This window comes from Sceloporus undulatus, chromosome 1 (genome assembly GCF_019175285.1).
Source record: "Sceloporus undulatus isolate JIND9_A2432 ecotype Alabama chromosome 1, SceUnd_v1.1, whole genome shotgun sequence".
Classification (NCBI taxonomy): Eukaryota; Metazoa; Chordata; class Lepidosauria; order Squamata; family Phrynosomatidae; genus Sceloporus; species Sceloporus undulatus.
Genome location: NC_056522.1, coordinates 55214656 through 55231163, shown reverse-complemented (window position 1 = coordinate 55231163; position 16508 = coordinate 55214656). Strand labels below are relative to the sequence as shown.

The 16508-nt window shown below is 39.5% G+C and overlaps 1 protein-coding gene across 3 annotated transcripts in view; it reads right to left on the bottom strand.

Moving 5' to 3' along the window:
• Positions 1-16508, bottom strand: part of AARS2 (alanyl-tRNA synthetase 2, mitochondrial) — a 44091-nt gene that overhangs the window by 8912 nt on the left and 18671 nt on the right. For all 3 annotated transcript variants that reach the window (XM_042467926.1, XM_042467917.1, XM_042467934.1), the window contains 9 exons: positions 15916-16027; positions 13873-14000; positions 13106-13247; positions 10381-10553; positions 9112-9225; positions 8728-8868; positions 7587-7724; positions 5451-5560; positions 3132-3240 (listed from right to left, as the gene is read on the bottom strand). In XM_042467926.1, coding sequence (XP_042323860.1) covers positions 3132-3240; positions 5451-5560; positions 7587-7724; positions 8728-8868; positions 9112-9225; positions 10381-10553; positions 13106-13247; positions 13873-14000; positions 15916-16027 — 1167 coding nt within the window. The remainder of the gene's footprint in view (positions 1-3131; positions 3241-5450; positions 5561-7586; positions 7725-8727; positions 8869-9111; positions 9226-10380; positions 10554-13105; positions 13248-13872; positions 14001-15915; positions 16028-16508) is intronic.

Sequence of the window (16508 nt, the reverse complement as noted above, 5' to 3'; positions counted from 1 at the left end):
ATATATAAAATATAGATTTTAATATTCAGAGATGTTCCTTCATATGTCTTTTTTTTTAAACAGGAGGCCCAAGTTTCCTTCTACAGCTACAACCTCTACTACTATGGCCCTAATTAATTATCCACATGCTGGTAACCTCCAAACGTTTAGTTTGACAACTTTTGACTATGTATTGTAATCATAATACATTTTGTTGTATATGAGACTGTTTTTAAAAATGATCTATAAACTTCTCATAGTCAGACACCAGCTGCAAGCTTGCTAAGTGGGACTGGGCAGTGTGACCATTTTGTGCTGGTGGTTTGCCAATCTCATTTGCTACTTGTCCATATCCAGGCCTAATTCCAAGAACTGGTTTGAAGCAGAATATGATTATAGGGTGGCATATAGATATTTCAAATAAATACAGTCTTGAGTCTTTTACTGGATGGCATTGTTTTCGCATACAGAAAGTCTGGGCAGGATGAAAGTGTAAGATATGGTTGAATTTCTTTCAGGCTTCTTGTTGAAGAAAGCAGAATAAATAATGGAATTATTAAATCAAAAACTGAAGTCAGCCCAGAATAAATGATTGTGCAGAAAGGTCTAGAGATGGACATGAGGATGATGATGATGCCGATGATGGTGACAAAATTTTATTTAGATTCTGCTTTCCCCTCAAGATTAGGATTTAAGGTGGCTTACAAATGAAAATATTGCAATATACAGTGCTTCCTCGGGTTACGAAATTAATTCGTTCCGCGGCCGCTTTCGTAACCCGAAAAGCCTTCGTAAGCCGAAATGCCATAGGCGCTAATGGGGGAAAGCCGCGATTCCGTGTGAAATAGCGCCGAAAAGCACCAAATTTTTTTTCGTAACCCGAAAAAACATTCGTAACCCGGAACAATTATTTCCTATGGGATTTTTTCGTATCCCGGAAATTTCGTAACCTGGGTATTTCGTATCCCGAGGTACCACTGTAATTAAAAAGCATAAAAGAAGTGAACATTAAAACAGGATCAAGCTGTTAAGAGTATAAAAACAATTTTAAAAACACACTTTAAAATACAACAAACCCAGCTGAAATTGTACAGTTTAAAACAATACAGCACCCTCTTACAACCATTTCTTTAAAACCCTTAAGTTCTAAAAGGCTGTATAAATAATAAAAAGTCTTCTCCTGCCAATGGAAGAACAGCAGGAAAGGGGGCTAGGGAAGGTGTTCAAAAGACTAGGGGCAGTCATTGAGAGCGCTCTATTTTGTGTTCCCACCAACCACATCTGTGAATGAATTGGAATTGAAAGAAGGCTCTCTCCTGAAGATCGCAGGGTCCAGATAGGGTCACAGGGAGAGAGAGGGTGTGTTGATAGGCTAGACATAAACCATGTAGGAATTTATAGGCCATAACCAGCATTTTGAATTGTGCCCAGAAACAGACCAAGGAAATTTTCTGTTGAAGCAACTGCATAGACATGCATCCAGCACTTCAATTTGACTACTTATTGTAATCCTGTTAGCTGTGCAAATTGTATGCCACAACTAAGAAAAGGATTCAGATTCCATTAGGAAAGCAACAGCTGTAAGAGCAGAGTTAGCACACAGAATATCATCACTTTCTTTGGTTTCTTGCTGAGAGACCTGTTTAGAGACATCATTATGGCTACTCTCATGCACTTAGCAAACAACAGTATTGAATGTAAGTGTTCCCCTTCAGAGCTAAACATAAAAGGAAACTGCAGGTGAACATGAACCACTGACACAAGTCTGCTTTGGGTCAGTGCTTTCAGTAATCTGACAAGCCTGCTCTGAAACCTTGCTTCTTCATGACAGGCAAAGACTTGTCAGAAATGTAATAGCACAGAAGGAGATGACAAGGCAAGAAACACATGCAGTAGAGCAAAAACAGAATTCTAGCAATAATTTAATTCCTGCAACCTAAGAGAGAGCAACAGATTGTCTTGGTTCTCCATCCAGCAGGTGCCAAAGTTTGTGTGGCTTTGCTTTCATCAACAGGGTAGGCCCATGAAGCATATGGGTGAGATTATTACCCAGCCAAAAAAAAAAAAAAAATAAAAAAAAAGGAAAAGAAAAGGAATTATTATAGAAGGCCAGGAGCAGAGAAGGAGAAAAGAAGACAGAGAAATGAGAGTACCAGAAGCAAACAGGGCCAATTTTCAAAAGCTGGTAGTACAGGATTAGCATTATCTGCTCTGACTTTGTTTCAAGAGAACTGGAATACTATGAAATACATCAAAAAGAAAAGAACAAAACAGAACTACCACAGGCCCTTTCACACTACAGAATTACAGACTATGATTCCACTTCAGCTGCCATAGTTCCATCCCATGGATTCCTGGGATTCATAATTTAGGGAGGGGCATTTAGAATTCTCAGACAGATTGCTCTAGTTTCTCACCAAACTATAAACTTCAGGATTCCACAGCTTGCAGTTAAAGTGAAATCACAGTGCTATATAGTTGTGTAGCATGAAAGGGCCCATGTTGTAAGAATGCCATTTGTGCCAAACTACATCCTTGCCACAGACAGCAAGAAAACATAGAAGCTGATCTTGGAAGATGTTGAGATTATGGCTGTTCAGTTATCAGAACCAGATTGTTCATATGTTCCTGTGACATATGTATTTTAAAATGGTGTCAGTGGGAAGGATTAGAGTCAGAAGAAACTTTTATGGAACTTCCAATGATCAGATGGGTGAAGCTTCTATTTGCTGCACAGGACCTTGCTGTTTCTCATCCCCGACTCCACTGCCTGTAAGCCCGCCACCTATACAGAATGAATTCCCTTCACAATCTTGGACTTTAACAAAATGAACGACTATGTAAGATAGATAAACTTGTGTATTTGATTCTGAGTCGCAGAATATGAAAAGGTGTATGTGAGAAGGGGCATATATTAGATTAGGAGCCAATGGCAACCAGGGCATCGACGTGTGAACAGGAATGGAGGTAACACAAGAAAATATCATAAGTGTGGAGGTGGGGGATAAAGTGCAGATGAGTGATACACTCATGGAGCCTTTTGCAGACTATGTAATAGAGCAGAAGGGTGGGAGAAAGGCACCTATGAGCATGCTTACTGAACATCAGTATCATGAGATAAAAGCCAACCAACCATTTCATGAAGGCCTTACCTGCTTGGCTTGCTCTCCAGTTAGTGCAATAATATGGCTTATCCCTTTAACCAGCTGTCGCTCAGAGGTTATTGTGAAGTCTTGTACAGCTCCTGTTCTCAATAGGTGCCTGGACAGATGGAGAAAGACACATACTGTATAGTTTTGTTCTGGGAAGTGGTCGAAACAATGTTGGTTCCCAGCTATTACTGGATTGCAATCCCTATGATCTTTTATCTTTGCCCATACTGACTGGTACTTCTGGGAGCTGTAAACAACAACTGGAGCCCAAAGTTGGAAACTTTTGCTCAAGAGCAAAGGTTATGAATAACTAAAGATTTCAGGGTCAAGCCCTACCATTTCTCTTGCTGAAAAGATTCTTAATAGTACAGCCAGGGAAACTATCCAAGCCAAGGCCTTCAGGAACTATTGCTGCTCAAGGAAATCACAAAGCTGGCGTAAACAAAGGCACCTCCTGATTATTAAAACCATTTGGTTTTTACATCCATTGCTTAACAAGCGTCCCAGTTGTGCTAAATGGGTTCCCTCAAATGTTTTCAAGGAACACAATTTATTGTCTTTGAAACTCCTTATTTCTCAAGTAATTAATCTGCAAGGAAGGAAATATTTATCCAGTGAACCCCACACACGTCCATGTTTCAGCAGCACTTTTAAAACCAACTCCCCCTCCCCCACTTTGCTATTTGTTGCAATTTTTTTGTTTCATATAAATTTATTATTGTTTTGTAAAATGCCTCCTCCGCAAATACAAATTATTTTGATGAGTTATATTCACTGTAAACCACTCTGGGCATAATCTGATATGGAAAAGTAGACTATAAACTAACTAACTTTGCAAATGCAATAAGTCGCTTTGTATGATCAATGAGGCTATGAAGAAATGAGAAAAAACTAAGACAATGTTTCTCAATCTTTAACCTTCCAAGTGTTTTGGACTTCAACTCCTAGAATGCTGAGGTAGCCTAGTCAGGGATGTTGGGAAACGAACTCTAAAACATCAGGAGAATGAAACTCTGAAAACCAGTACACCAACATAAATGCATATGGTAACTGCTAGGCAAGGCTCTTTAAATCAACAGGCAATTATTTGCTAACTTCTAATATGACAGACAGTGGTATAGTATGCTACAGCCTTCCCTAATCTGGTGACTACAACTTCCACCATTCCCAGTCAGTATGGCCCTGAGGTACGAGAGGCTGTTATACTGTACAGAAGTGATGTGGAACCTGGCTTTGCCCTTGGATTTGGGAGAAAGTGTGCTTTTTAAAAAGAAAATAAAACCTGTTCAGAAATATCTCTTAACATATTATCAAAGTAGAGGAAGACTACAAGAAGATATTAAGAATATAGGAATTGAAAGAGAAACAAATGAATTATCTCAGGATAAAAAAATGATAACTAAAATATACAAGATACTCCTCGATATAGAACTGAAAGAAGAGACAGTAAAAGTAAACATGGTAAAATGGATGCAGGATACGGACTATCAAATAACATTAAAAAGTTGGGGGAAGTTTGGATGAAAAATTTAAGATTTACTAAAAGTGCTCACCTAATAGAGAACTATTATAATTTTTTTTTATAGATGGCATCTATCACCATTAAAATTGGCTAAGACAAGAGGAAACAAAGATAGCAGTTGCTGGAAATGTAAACAACCCAATGCATCTTATTATCATATGTAGTGGGAGTGTATTGAAGCTTCTCAGTTCTGGAATCTGATTCATGCCAAAATTCAGGATATTGCAAATCAAATTTGAATTAAACCCTAAACTATTTTTACTAAATAATACAGAAGATATAAAAGGAAAACTAAACCGAGAAGAAGAAGGTGTTATTTTGTATTTGGTTACGGCAGCTCACCTGATATTTGCTAGATATTGGAAGATAATAAGCACGGATTTATTTATTTGAAGAATGGATTATGAAAGTATATGATTTAACTATAATGGACAAGTTGACAATAGTGATAAAAGGGAAAATGAGCAACAATTTCTGACGAAATGGGAAAAGGTTAATAAGTTATGGGACTGAAAGCCCTCAGATTTACAATAGAATGTTATATCTCATGCCTTTACTTTTCAATTAATAATGGAATATATTAATGGCAATATAGGTGAACTGCAAAATTTGAAAACTTATAAAGAAAAGATGTTTCTGTATATAATTTCTTGTGATATACTGCTGCTCACAATGTAATTATAACCAAGCGGTTATTTTAAACATAAATAAAAATAATAATAATAAAATAAGTCTCTATTAAGGCCCATGAAAATAGTTTGATTTGGGAAGACCAAAAGGCCTGAACTAAGACCTACGTTCCACAGCACAGCTCCACAGAGTTATGCATGGCATCTTTAGACTCCTCAGCCAATGCGTTCTTCACTGGAACTCCTACAGACACCACACGCACCACATCTGGGTATACCTGATGTAAAAAAAACCCAAAAAAACAAGTGAACAGACAAAAAGAATACTGGGTTAGATGAACAGACTGCTGTATGCATAACTACTCAGCCTGTGGACCCATGGAAAACTGATCAAAAGGAAGAAGGCACAGCACACTCCCCTCCAAACAGCTTTTCTTTGTTTTTTCCAAAGCCTACTGCTGAAACCCATTATCACATCACCACATGCCATGGTAGTTTCTAGTTGCTAATGGATATTCACATATCATACAAATGGCTATACATTCAGAAGTCTGGTAAAGATCAATGTATGAATACACCATCATTGCTTACATAACCACTTTCCCTTATGCTAGTGACCATTGGGTCAGGAGATCACTTTGAAAATAGGTTGTAACATTTTGAGGACAAATCGGATTCCCAGTGATTGGGCGGTATATAAATAAATCCTATTAATAATTTTTATTTTCATGCTCATCACACTTTAATTTAGGCACTTCCATTTTACAGATCAGGTTTCCAGGAGCCCTGGTGGTGCAGTGGTTAAATACTCGTACTGCAACCACAAGGTTGTGAGTTCAATCCCAGGTGTCAAAGTTTGACTCAGCCTTCCATCCTTTCGTAGGTCAGTAAAATAAGTACTCAGCTTGTTGGGGGCAATTGGATTAAACACTGTAAACCGCTTAGGGGTCACCTAAGACCATTGGACAAAACGTATTTCTGATGGTCTTAGGAACTGAGACACCACAATTTTATGGTTGGGGGTCACCACAACATAAGGAACTGTATTAAAGGGTCGTGGCATTAGGAAGGTTGAGAACCACTGGCTTAGAGAGTGCTGAGTTCACTATTAAATGGTATAGAAATGTAAATGCTATTGCTAGCTATCCTTAGTTGAAGTGAAGAAGAAGAGCCAAGCTATTTTTATGTCACTGAACATTCAGAAATATTCAAATACCTGAGGGAGCCTGTTAGGTCAGGAAATGCTGAAGAGCTGCACAAGAAAATGAAAGGTTGGTTTGGCCAGGGAAAAACTTTCAGGGGTAGCCAAAGATAGGAAGGGGATCAGAAGGGTCTATTTGCTGCTCCTGATGGAAAGGTGATGGCAGCATTTCATATGCAGAGTTTGGAAAAGTTAGTGCAGTCACCCCTCCGTTTTTGCAGGGGATTTGTTGCCCCCACCGGGCAAAAATGAAAATTTTCCTATATTCAAGCCCCTTTGGCTTGAATGGCGGTGCGCCCTCCATTTTGTCCCCATCTATTTACTGCCCCTGCAAACAGGCTACAAGCCCGAAAACGGAGTGGCGACTGTACTTTGGACTACAGTTCTTAGAATGCTCATAGTGGCCAGGCTGGCTGGAAGATTGTAAGTGTTGTAATTCAGAATACTAACCTCTGCAAACTCATGTATTCATGTACTTCTGCAGGCTCCATATACATCTGGACTCAATTACAGATTCTCTTTTGAGTCTTTGGTTCACCCCACAAAAGTTGAGAGAGGGCTAGAACTGGCACACACGCCCTCGTCCCCTTTGTGCTTACAATTATAATGTCTGAGAATAGCTAGAAAAGGCAGCTGTTCTTTCTATTGCTATGGATATGCTGTCTTTTGTCACACTGCATTTTCCTTTGGAATTCTCTTCTGAAGTCATCAAAATAATATCAGAGAGACCAAGACACACTATCCAGCATGGGACAAATGGTCTGCTTAGTTTGCAGTTTTAATTTCAAGCAATCATGTTGAATTTATTCCACATATTTTTTATCTAGAAAAGACTGGTCACATATGCAATTCCCACCCCATGCTGCCATCCTTTGAAAACCAACAAATGTATCGTTTAATGATATGCACCAAAATTTACAGGTTCTTGTTTTGACTCCATGTTTCCTATATTCTAGTTGTTTGGGTTATTGCATTTCAAATATATTATTTGTACAATTACGAGAATTATGACATTTAAATTACAAAGAGTTTTAGGAATATAGAGATTTGTCTGCAAACCACATAGCAATGTAACAGGAATGGCCTTCTCTCTCCTGACTTACTTCATCTAGTTTCCTGAGTCCTTGGACATCACTTGTCAACTTGAGGGGGACTTCTTCTGTATGAACAATCTCATTCTTTTTTATCATCTCCTGGACCACATTTTCTACTTCTAGCAGTTGATGTGTCTTTACTGGGACCTGGTGAAGGACATTTTCTTTCATCAGAAAAAGTGCAGTGTTAGGCAACATGAACTATTGAAGATGATTGCAGCCTGGAAGAATTTTTGTTTATTGTCCGAAATTCTAACACTGGTCATATTTTATGCCTCAATTCTTCTTGCCTAAACAAACAAAAAAAGACTACCACTGTTATGCTGACATGCTGAATCAAGGTATTTCAGGGTTTTATTAGGTTCTTGACTGTTGAGTAATTCCTCAACAGACAATAACCTAATAACATTTTATTATGCTAGTTTATCTGCTTTAATAAAAGTATGTGCCTGTCACAAGAACAGTTATGGTTAGGCAGGTATCCAAAGGGTATCTTTCTCTGGATTACCAGATGCTGCATGATTTCCCACCCTGAAAACTAAAAACTACTTTGCAGTTCCATGTCCAAAACTGCATCCATCTCCTTTTCTCCAGTCACTCCAGCTCATAAGACAGAGAAGCAGTCAAGCAAACACAGAAGTCACCCCCTTTCCTCATCCTGTTAGTTTGCCACAAGGGAACATGGTCAGATCTATCAGCAATGTACACTCTACAACAACACCCATGCTCTAGACCAGCCTTCCCCAACCTAGTGGCTTTCCTGTATCTTAGACTACAGACTCCCTTGCCTCCAGCCAACACACCCACCAGGTATGTTCATTGGAGATTATGGGAGTTACAGTCCAAGACTAAGCATCATCTTGGAAAAGACAGGTTAGACTTCAGGGAGTTTTCCATGATCCAGCTGAATTCACAGGAGTTACTCTTGGATAATTTCATCACTGCAAAAACCCCATGCTTGGCTGCAGTTTTCTAAAACAATCCCTGTAACAACTAGCTGTGTCCAAAGGAATAAGTGGCCAGAATCCACTATTGTCACAAGATGAGAAGATGTAATGTTAGGCTGACTCCTACAGTCTGGCTTCAGGGATGCTCCATGAAACCATTCCCTCACTGCTCCAAAATGGGAAAGTTTGAGTATCATGCTCACCTGGGTGCTGACATCAAACCGCAGATACTCAGCTGTCACATGAGACCCACGTTGCTCTGTGCTCTTTCCCAAGACCTGGCGGAGTGCAAAGTTTAGCAAGTGGGTGGCTGTGTGGTTAACCATGCAGGCCATCCTGTGAGCCTGAAAACAAAAGCAATGCTCTTGTTAAGGGAGTGCTGGCGGGTACCACTATGTTTTTATTAAAGGAGGAGAGGAACATGAGAGGGGAAAAACCCAACAAAAATAAAATCTCAGCCCAGTACATCCTGTCCCCTGATCTTTTCATGGCTGTGATGCCGTAGTCCACCTGAAAATGATCTGGTGACATGTTGTATTTAGAAGTTGCAAAGCAGAAGAGACCTTAATATTCCTAAAGAATATTACCTGATCGACAAAGAGCTGCACTTGGTCCCCAGCCTTCAGAGTCTCAGAAACAATCACTTCATGGACCACATAACCAGCAGATACTTGCACGGACACCACAGGGAAAAGTGTGTCCTCAAAAGCAGAAAGATACAAACACATGGGTTAACACAGACTCATGGTCCTCTGGCTGAAGTGGGTCTCCAGAGGAAAATGAAGACTTTAAAATCCCAAACTAAAGTAAAAACTTGAGCTGGGTTTAAAAGGTCTCATTCCAAAAGTCCTAGAATCCTCTAGATTAGTGGTTCTCTAACTTGGATCTTGTGATGTTGTTGGATGTCAAATCTCAGAAGCCCTAGCCAGCCTGGTCAAAGGTTAGGGAACGGCAAAAGAGACAAGTTGCCGATGTTCTTTCTATGCCTTCAAATTGACTCTGACTCTGACTCTCCTAAGATTTTCTTTATTCAGCGTAAGTTTGCCTTTGCCTTCCTCTTAGGTTGGGAGAGTGTGACTTGCCCAAAGGGTTTCCATGGCAAATGGGAATTTGAACCATTGTTTCCCAGAGTCTTAGTACAACAATCAAATTGTAACATCATACTGGCTTTTAATATACTTCATGTGTCTGACATTAATGCTGCAGAAGTCTGTATCTTTGTAGATATCCCAAGGAACTCACTCCACAACCAATTAATTCTTTTTGCCAACAAAAAGGAGATTAAGACCTACAATGACCTTGTACAATTTGTGATGAAGAATGACCTGCCCAGATCACCAATGGATGTTAAATAATGGTAACAAAACTCCAGCGTATCTTGGACTAGAACAGCGTTGTCAAGAAGGCAGAGTGTCTGGGATTGCTGAGGGAACAGAGGAAATATTTTACTCTGCCAAGTGAAGGAGTGATGGTGCATGAACAAAACTGCAGTGTGGATGTAAGTATTCCTTAGCATACTCCTGTCAAAGAATACACTTAAAGCCTCCTTCTTATCTATATCAGCCATAAGGGCTAAGATGCAGACAAGGACTGAATCCAGGCTTACACAGGTACTGCCAAATGTGTTGAAGCATAACTTCCATAATCCCACAACCAATATAGCTGATGTGAGAATCTGTTGCAGTCCAACCCATATGGAGGGTACCTACCTGAGGAATATTTATCTAAGGTTGGTAGTGATTCTCAGTGGTAACACTAAGATGACCTATTTATTTAAAGGATTCATGCCCATCCTAAGGGGTCTGGCCCTAAGGGGTCAGATATTGGTTCCAGACCTAATAAGTGAAGAAACCTACCTGCTGCCCCCCACACACTATGTAGCCTTGATCAGACGTCTGGCCACCCTGCTCAGCATAGAAACAGGTCTTGTCCAGGAGGATCCCACAGCGTTGCCCTCCTCCACTGACTTCCTTTTGAAGAGAGCCATCTTTGTACAACATCAAGACAGTAGCTTTACATGGCCTGAACACTGCAAAGAGAAATAGGAATATCATGTGCTATGCTTCAACTGGGTGGCCAAATCAGTTGGTCCACCTGGAGCCCAAGACAGTTAGAAAGTCATGTTGTACTACATTTATCTGCCATGCTCATGGCCCCAGAGGGAGAGAAGAACCAATGAACTTGATCCCTTCCCTATTACCATTCCTTTTTCCTTTTGTGTCATGTCTTTTTAGATTGTAAGCCTGAGGGCAAGGAACTGTTTAATTTAAAAAAAATAATAAGCTGCTCTGAGAGCCTTTGTGGCTGAAGAGCAGGGGATAAATATTCCAAATAATACATTTATAAGAAATTCACTTGTAATCACACAAGAAATTTTGCCGTTATTTTAGATTGAGCCAAACTTTTCACATTGTGGCAGCAGCTGAGCTCAGGATTTTCCTCTGAAATCATCTGTACAGTACAGAAGGGTCAGCTTTATTATTTATCAGATTTATATCTCACTCTTCCTTTAGTGAGTTCAAGGTGGTAGACATGGCTTTCTTCTTTGCCACTTTATTCTCACATTGTCCTGTATAGTAGGACAAGTTGAGACAGAATGATTGGTCCTCCTACTTCACCCAGTGATTTTGATGGCTCAGTGAGGACTAGAACATTCAATTTCCAAGTCGTAGTCCAAAAGTCTATTCCACTACACTACATTGGCTCTCCCTAAAACTTCCAGCTAACTAAACTATGGGTACGGGATACAACAAGTTTTCTCTTGTTTCCCACACAAAATACACTCCCGTCCCTTCACAGAGTATGTGAAACCACTATCAAAAATCAGCTATTAAGGATCAGCCAGTCAGTTACTTAACAATGGACAGGAAGGCAAAGTGGAAGGGGATAAACTAAACTTAAATAGATTATGTGAACTTATTCAAGCTTTACTCCTCTTAAGTGCCAAATACTTCTAAATCTCCTTTGTGTTATGAATGAAACAGTGACACCTTGAGGTTTGCTGCAGTAATGATAACTACTCAGCTGGGATAAGTCAAATACTTTTCTTTCCTACCAGCAAACTTTAATAAACATTTATGATGTTTCTGTTGCTACCAATCAATGGGAACACTCTTCCTTATTTTGTCTGGTTGCTCAATACATAACTGAAGCTTTTTTGCTGTTGTTGTTGTTAACTGCCTTCGTGTCTTGAGATTAATACTCAGACAGAAAAATATCTTATCAAATAGGGGAGACTATTTTGTGATGATTCCTAAGGAAAATAGGAAGATTTATGTGAGGAAAGCACGATAATGGGCCCGAACAGACAGGCCAAAATAAAGCTGCTTTGGGTCACTTTGGAGGTATGCTGTTTAAATGCAGCATGCATCCTAAGAGGCTGGAAGCCACACCAAAGCCATGATCCAGTCCTAAAGACTGGAGCGCAGCTTTGGCGCAACGTCTGGCCTGTTAAGATGCGTGTGTCATTTAAACAGCATATCTCCAAAGTGACCCAAAGCAGCTTTATTTTGGCCTGTCTGTCCAGGCCCAATGTCTGCCTGAATGTGTTAATTTAACCCTAATAGTCAGGGCTGACCCCACAGATTTTGATGTTGGAGAAAAAGATGCTATTGATGTTAATTAAGTACACCACTGAGAGCAGAGTAGAGAGCAAGAATAATCAAGACTTTTTTGGCATCTGAAAAAGAAAAAACCTACAAGTTGTTCTTCTTCCGCTTCCTGTTACTAAAAATACAGTAATAATAACTCAAAACAGCTGATAAATGTATCCCCTTCATGACAACAGATATCAGCTGCCTGAAGTGGCTGCCTCTCTCTGCCTAATGGTATGGCTGACCTTTCTAATGATCACGGCCTTTTTAGGCTCCCCTATACTTACAATATGCCAGAACAGACACTTGCATGGGCATTATCCCATGATAGTATTTACTCTTTTTCTAACATGACCACTAATCTCCATGCTGGAAAATGTAATTTTGTCCTTAATTAACTTCTACCTGTCTTAAATACCAGAGGCTGATGAATTATGGACTGCTAATAGTTAAGTGGGAAAGAACTGGCAAAAACACCTCTGAGTATTCCTTGCCTATGAAATTCATGGGGTTGCCATAAGTCGCCAAGCGTACAGGTGAGCGCACACACAATAGTTAATCCATAACTAAGGTTTAGCACTTCATAATCATGTCCTTCCAATACTTTTAAGATCCAGCCTCTCCAAACCAAAATATCTTTCCTTGTGAATTCTGACCTCTGCTAACTCAATAATTTTGCATATCCTCTTACTGACAGACAGATCAACTGATGATTACTTTTTTTTTTAATGCCGGGGAGAAAAAGGCACAGAACAGATTTGTGTACATGACAATACGGTGCACATCTGAAAGTATTACAGCCCTGGTTATGAATGTTGTTTTAATGATTTAGGATAACATAAGCTACTTCTGTTTACATTTTTTAATCAGTATCACAAGCATATAAACATGAGTAAAGTCTCCCAAAGGGTTTCTATGTAAAAATCTGAATTCTGTGTCCTTCAGAGTACCTTTCAGGGTACATGTTCACATATGGCTTAATCCTTACCATATCTTCCATCTGTCCCAATCTCATAAGCGAACTTGAAAGAATCATCAGTTGAAGGTACACCATTCTGTCGTAGCTGAGATAATGAATGCACATCTAGCAGCATCCTAGTATTTTGCTCTTGCTGTGATTGAGCTTTGCGCTGCAAAAGTATGGGGGGGGGGGAGAGAGCATATCTCAACTTATCTACACCCAAGAAAATACAGTACTCTGAAGACTTTGCTGCTTTCAGAGGCAATCAGGCATCGGGTTTTAAATTAAATTAAATTAGGATTCTGGAAAATTTCAGCTTCTGCTGCCCTTTTATATCATGTGGAGATTCTATTGTTTCTCCATTATCTTCACAACAGCTCTCTAGACCTCCCTGCACCTATTTTTTCCTATAAGGAAAAAAATCAAGATGGCTGCTGCATTTGAGAGCAGGACCAGAATACACAAAATGAATTTAATATTTTACATTGTCAACTGAACGTATTCTAAATGCTGACTTTATTTTGCTTGGGAGAATTTAGATTTCACAATGGATTTTAATGTGTAAAAGCCATTTATGGAATCTGAACTACTAAGGTAGACAGATGCAAAGCTTAGAAAAGCAATGGACTATAATTGTCAGACTTCCTCAGCCAACATGATCAAAGAATCGTCTTCAGTGAAGGCTTTACAGTAAAGTTCTATAACATAAAGGCTTCTAAGGATAATAGCTTGAGGAAATAAAATTTCAGGTATATTAATATGACTGACAAAAAAGGGCAAGATTAGTATCTTACTTCAGCATCTTCCTGAGCCAGATGATCCAAAGCAGCTTTGTCCAGCTGGGCCCCCTTTTCTTCAAGCATCAAGGCAATGAGATCCAGGGGGAATCCCAAATTGCTATAGAGAGACCAAGCAATCTCCGCTACAATAGAAGGGTGGGGGAAATAGCATAATTACTGAAGACTGTATAATAGCCGATGGGGGTCTCAACTTATCTTTAAGACCTACTAGCATCAGCTGAATAAAAAAAAACCTTGACAGCATATTAATAAAAAACAGATTGGAGTGAATGTTTCCTCTTGTGGGAATGCACCTCATAAGTTTCAAAGGCTGCAGAATATCCATTGCAGTGGAGGTTGTGGCCACCTTTTGAGACAAATGTGTCAGAAGTCCAAGTATATACTGTTGTGTGGTTTTGCCTTCTAGTCTACTGAGTAGGGAGCAGCACAGCACTGCAGAAACAGGGAAAAAAAGCAAGGCCTAACTCTAGACCATAGCCAGATCTAAAAGCTTGCTAACTATGTAGGAACATCACAAAACCATAGTATCATCATTTGCTGCATCTGTGACACAGATTGGTCTTTCACACTTTATTTCAAGGAGATGGGAACCTGTAATCCTCCAAAGGTTCTATTGCTCTGGCCACTGACTATAGTGGCTAGAGCCAATGGGAGTTGGCCTCCAACAGCATCTTGAGGGCTTCATAGCATTAATGTGGATTCTCTGCTATTATTTGCAAACCTATCTACCACTCCAATAATATTTTTCATGTTTCACAACAGACCTTTCCAACTCATCACAGAGTGATTTCCCCGTAATAAGCTATTACAGGCTCTGTGGCTATAATTCATAATTATGGGGAGATTAATGATTTCTAGATGGCATTTCAAAGCCACAGGATTCTTAGTGCTTTGTGCATTAAATGCCTATGCAGTTACCAATGTGGGCCAAAGATAATTCAGATATGTCAGTGGCTGGGACTAGAAGGAAGAGTGATTTGCCAGCCAGTAAAGAACTGTCTCTGGTGGATTAATTAAATAAAAATAGGGCGTCAACATTCTACCACTTACTCACCCACCCAGAAATCTTGTAGGTTCAATTTGGATTCTGATTGTTAAAGGCAGGTTGAATTACCTATGCAGATAAGATACTCACAACAAGAATTATCCATTATCATCCCTCTCAAAATAGCTAAGCTCTCAAGAGATGGATTTCATTGAGACAAACAAGCAGGCTGGGGACAATGAGAGCTGTAGCTGAATACATTTGGGGAAGAATGGATTGAAAGTTACCTATCCTACCATTTTGTTTCTAATTGATATCTCTAGGTAGACAGAAATAGCACATGAAGGGGAGGGCATAGGCAGCCAGCCAGACATTGTTGGACCACAGTTTCTATCAGTCTTGATCAGTGGCCATGCTTATTGATGGTTATGGGTGGATGGAGATGTAATCTAACAATATCTGGAAGGCCACAGATTCCTCATCGTTGTCCCATTGTTTGTTCCTTAGTTTGTACTATTCACACAGTGTGTCTCTCCAACACAGATTGAAGAAGTTATTTTGGGTTACAATGATCATGTTGGGTGGGGAATTTAGAGAGCTATAGTTCAAAACAAGTACCTGGTGCAAAGTCTGCCCTGAAAAATAAATTTTAATTGAATTAACACAAATTATTAATTAACACAAATTATTTTGTCCTCTGAAATCCTCTAAAACTGTTGGGTTAACAAGACCACCATGAAATAAAACAAACTAGCAACCTTCTGAGTGATTAATACTTAATTGGGAGACAAGTAGGAATACATTTGAGTCTTGGGGAAATGAAAAGGCCATCAGAAATCAATACTGATGCTCTACTGTTGTATGTATCAGCTAGGAACATATCTTCAAGTCTGACTGTCTCTGTTTACTTCCAAGGGTACCTTCTTTGCACTTTCCAAGTAGAAAAAGATAGGGCAACACAGACAGAGCAAAACTAGAAGCAGATCATAGGCTGCATGTGACTGGGTTCTCTACCTTCCTTGAACTATCATGGAAAGAGGGAAAAAACGTACCTGGAAAGACTTTGGAATGATCCATCTGCTCCAGTGCTCTGTTTATAACACGGCGTCCCCGCAAGAGGGAAGACAGAAATGCAGCCTCATTTTCATTGATGATGTTCATAACCTGTAGAAAGATCAGAACTAGAGTCAGGAAGGAAGATGAGTAATTAAACTCATTCTTCAAAATAGTAATACAGGGGTACCCCGGGTTACGAAATTAATTCGTTCCGCCGCCGCTTTTGTAACCCGGAATACTTCGTAAGGCGAAAAAGCCATAGGCGCTAATGGGGAAAAGCCACGATTTCGTGTGAAATAGCGCCGAAAAGCACCAAAAAATTTTTCGTAACCCGAAATAACCTTCGTAACCCGGAACAGTTTTTTTTAATGGATTTTTTTTCGTAACCCGGAAATTTCGTAAGGCGGCGCATTCGTATCCCGGGGTACCAGTGTACATTATCATAATCATTATTATTATTGTTGTTGTTATTATTATTATTATTATTATTATTATTATTATTATTATATTTATATCCCACCTTTCTCCAAAGGCTGGGACTCAGGGTGGCATACAACATTAAAAAACGCCATACAGTTAAAAACATACA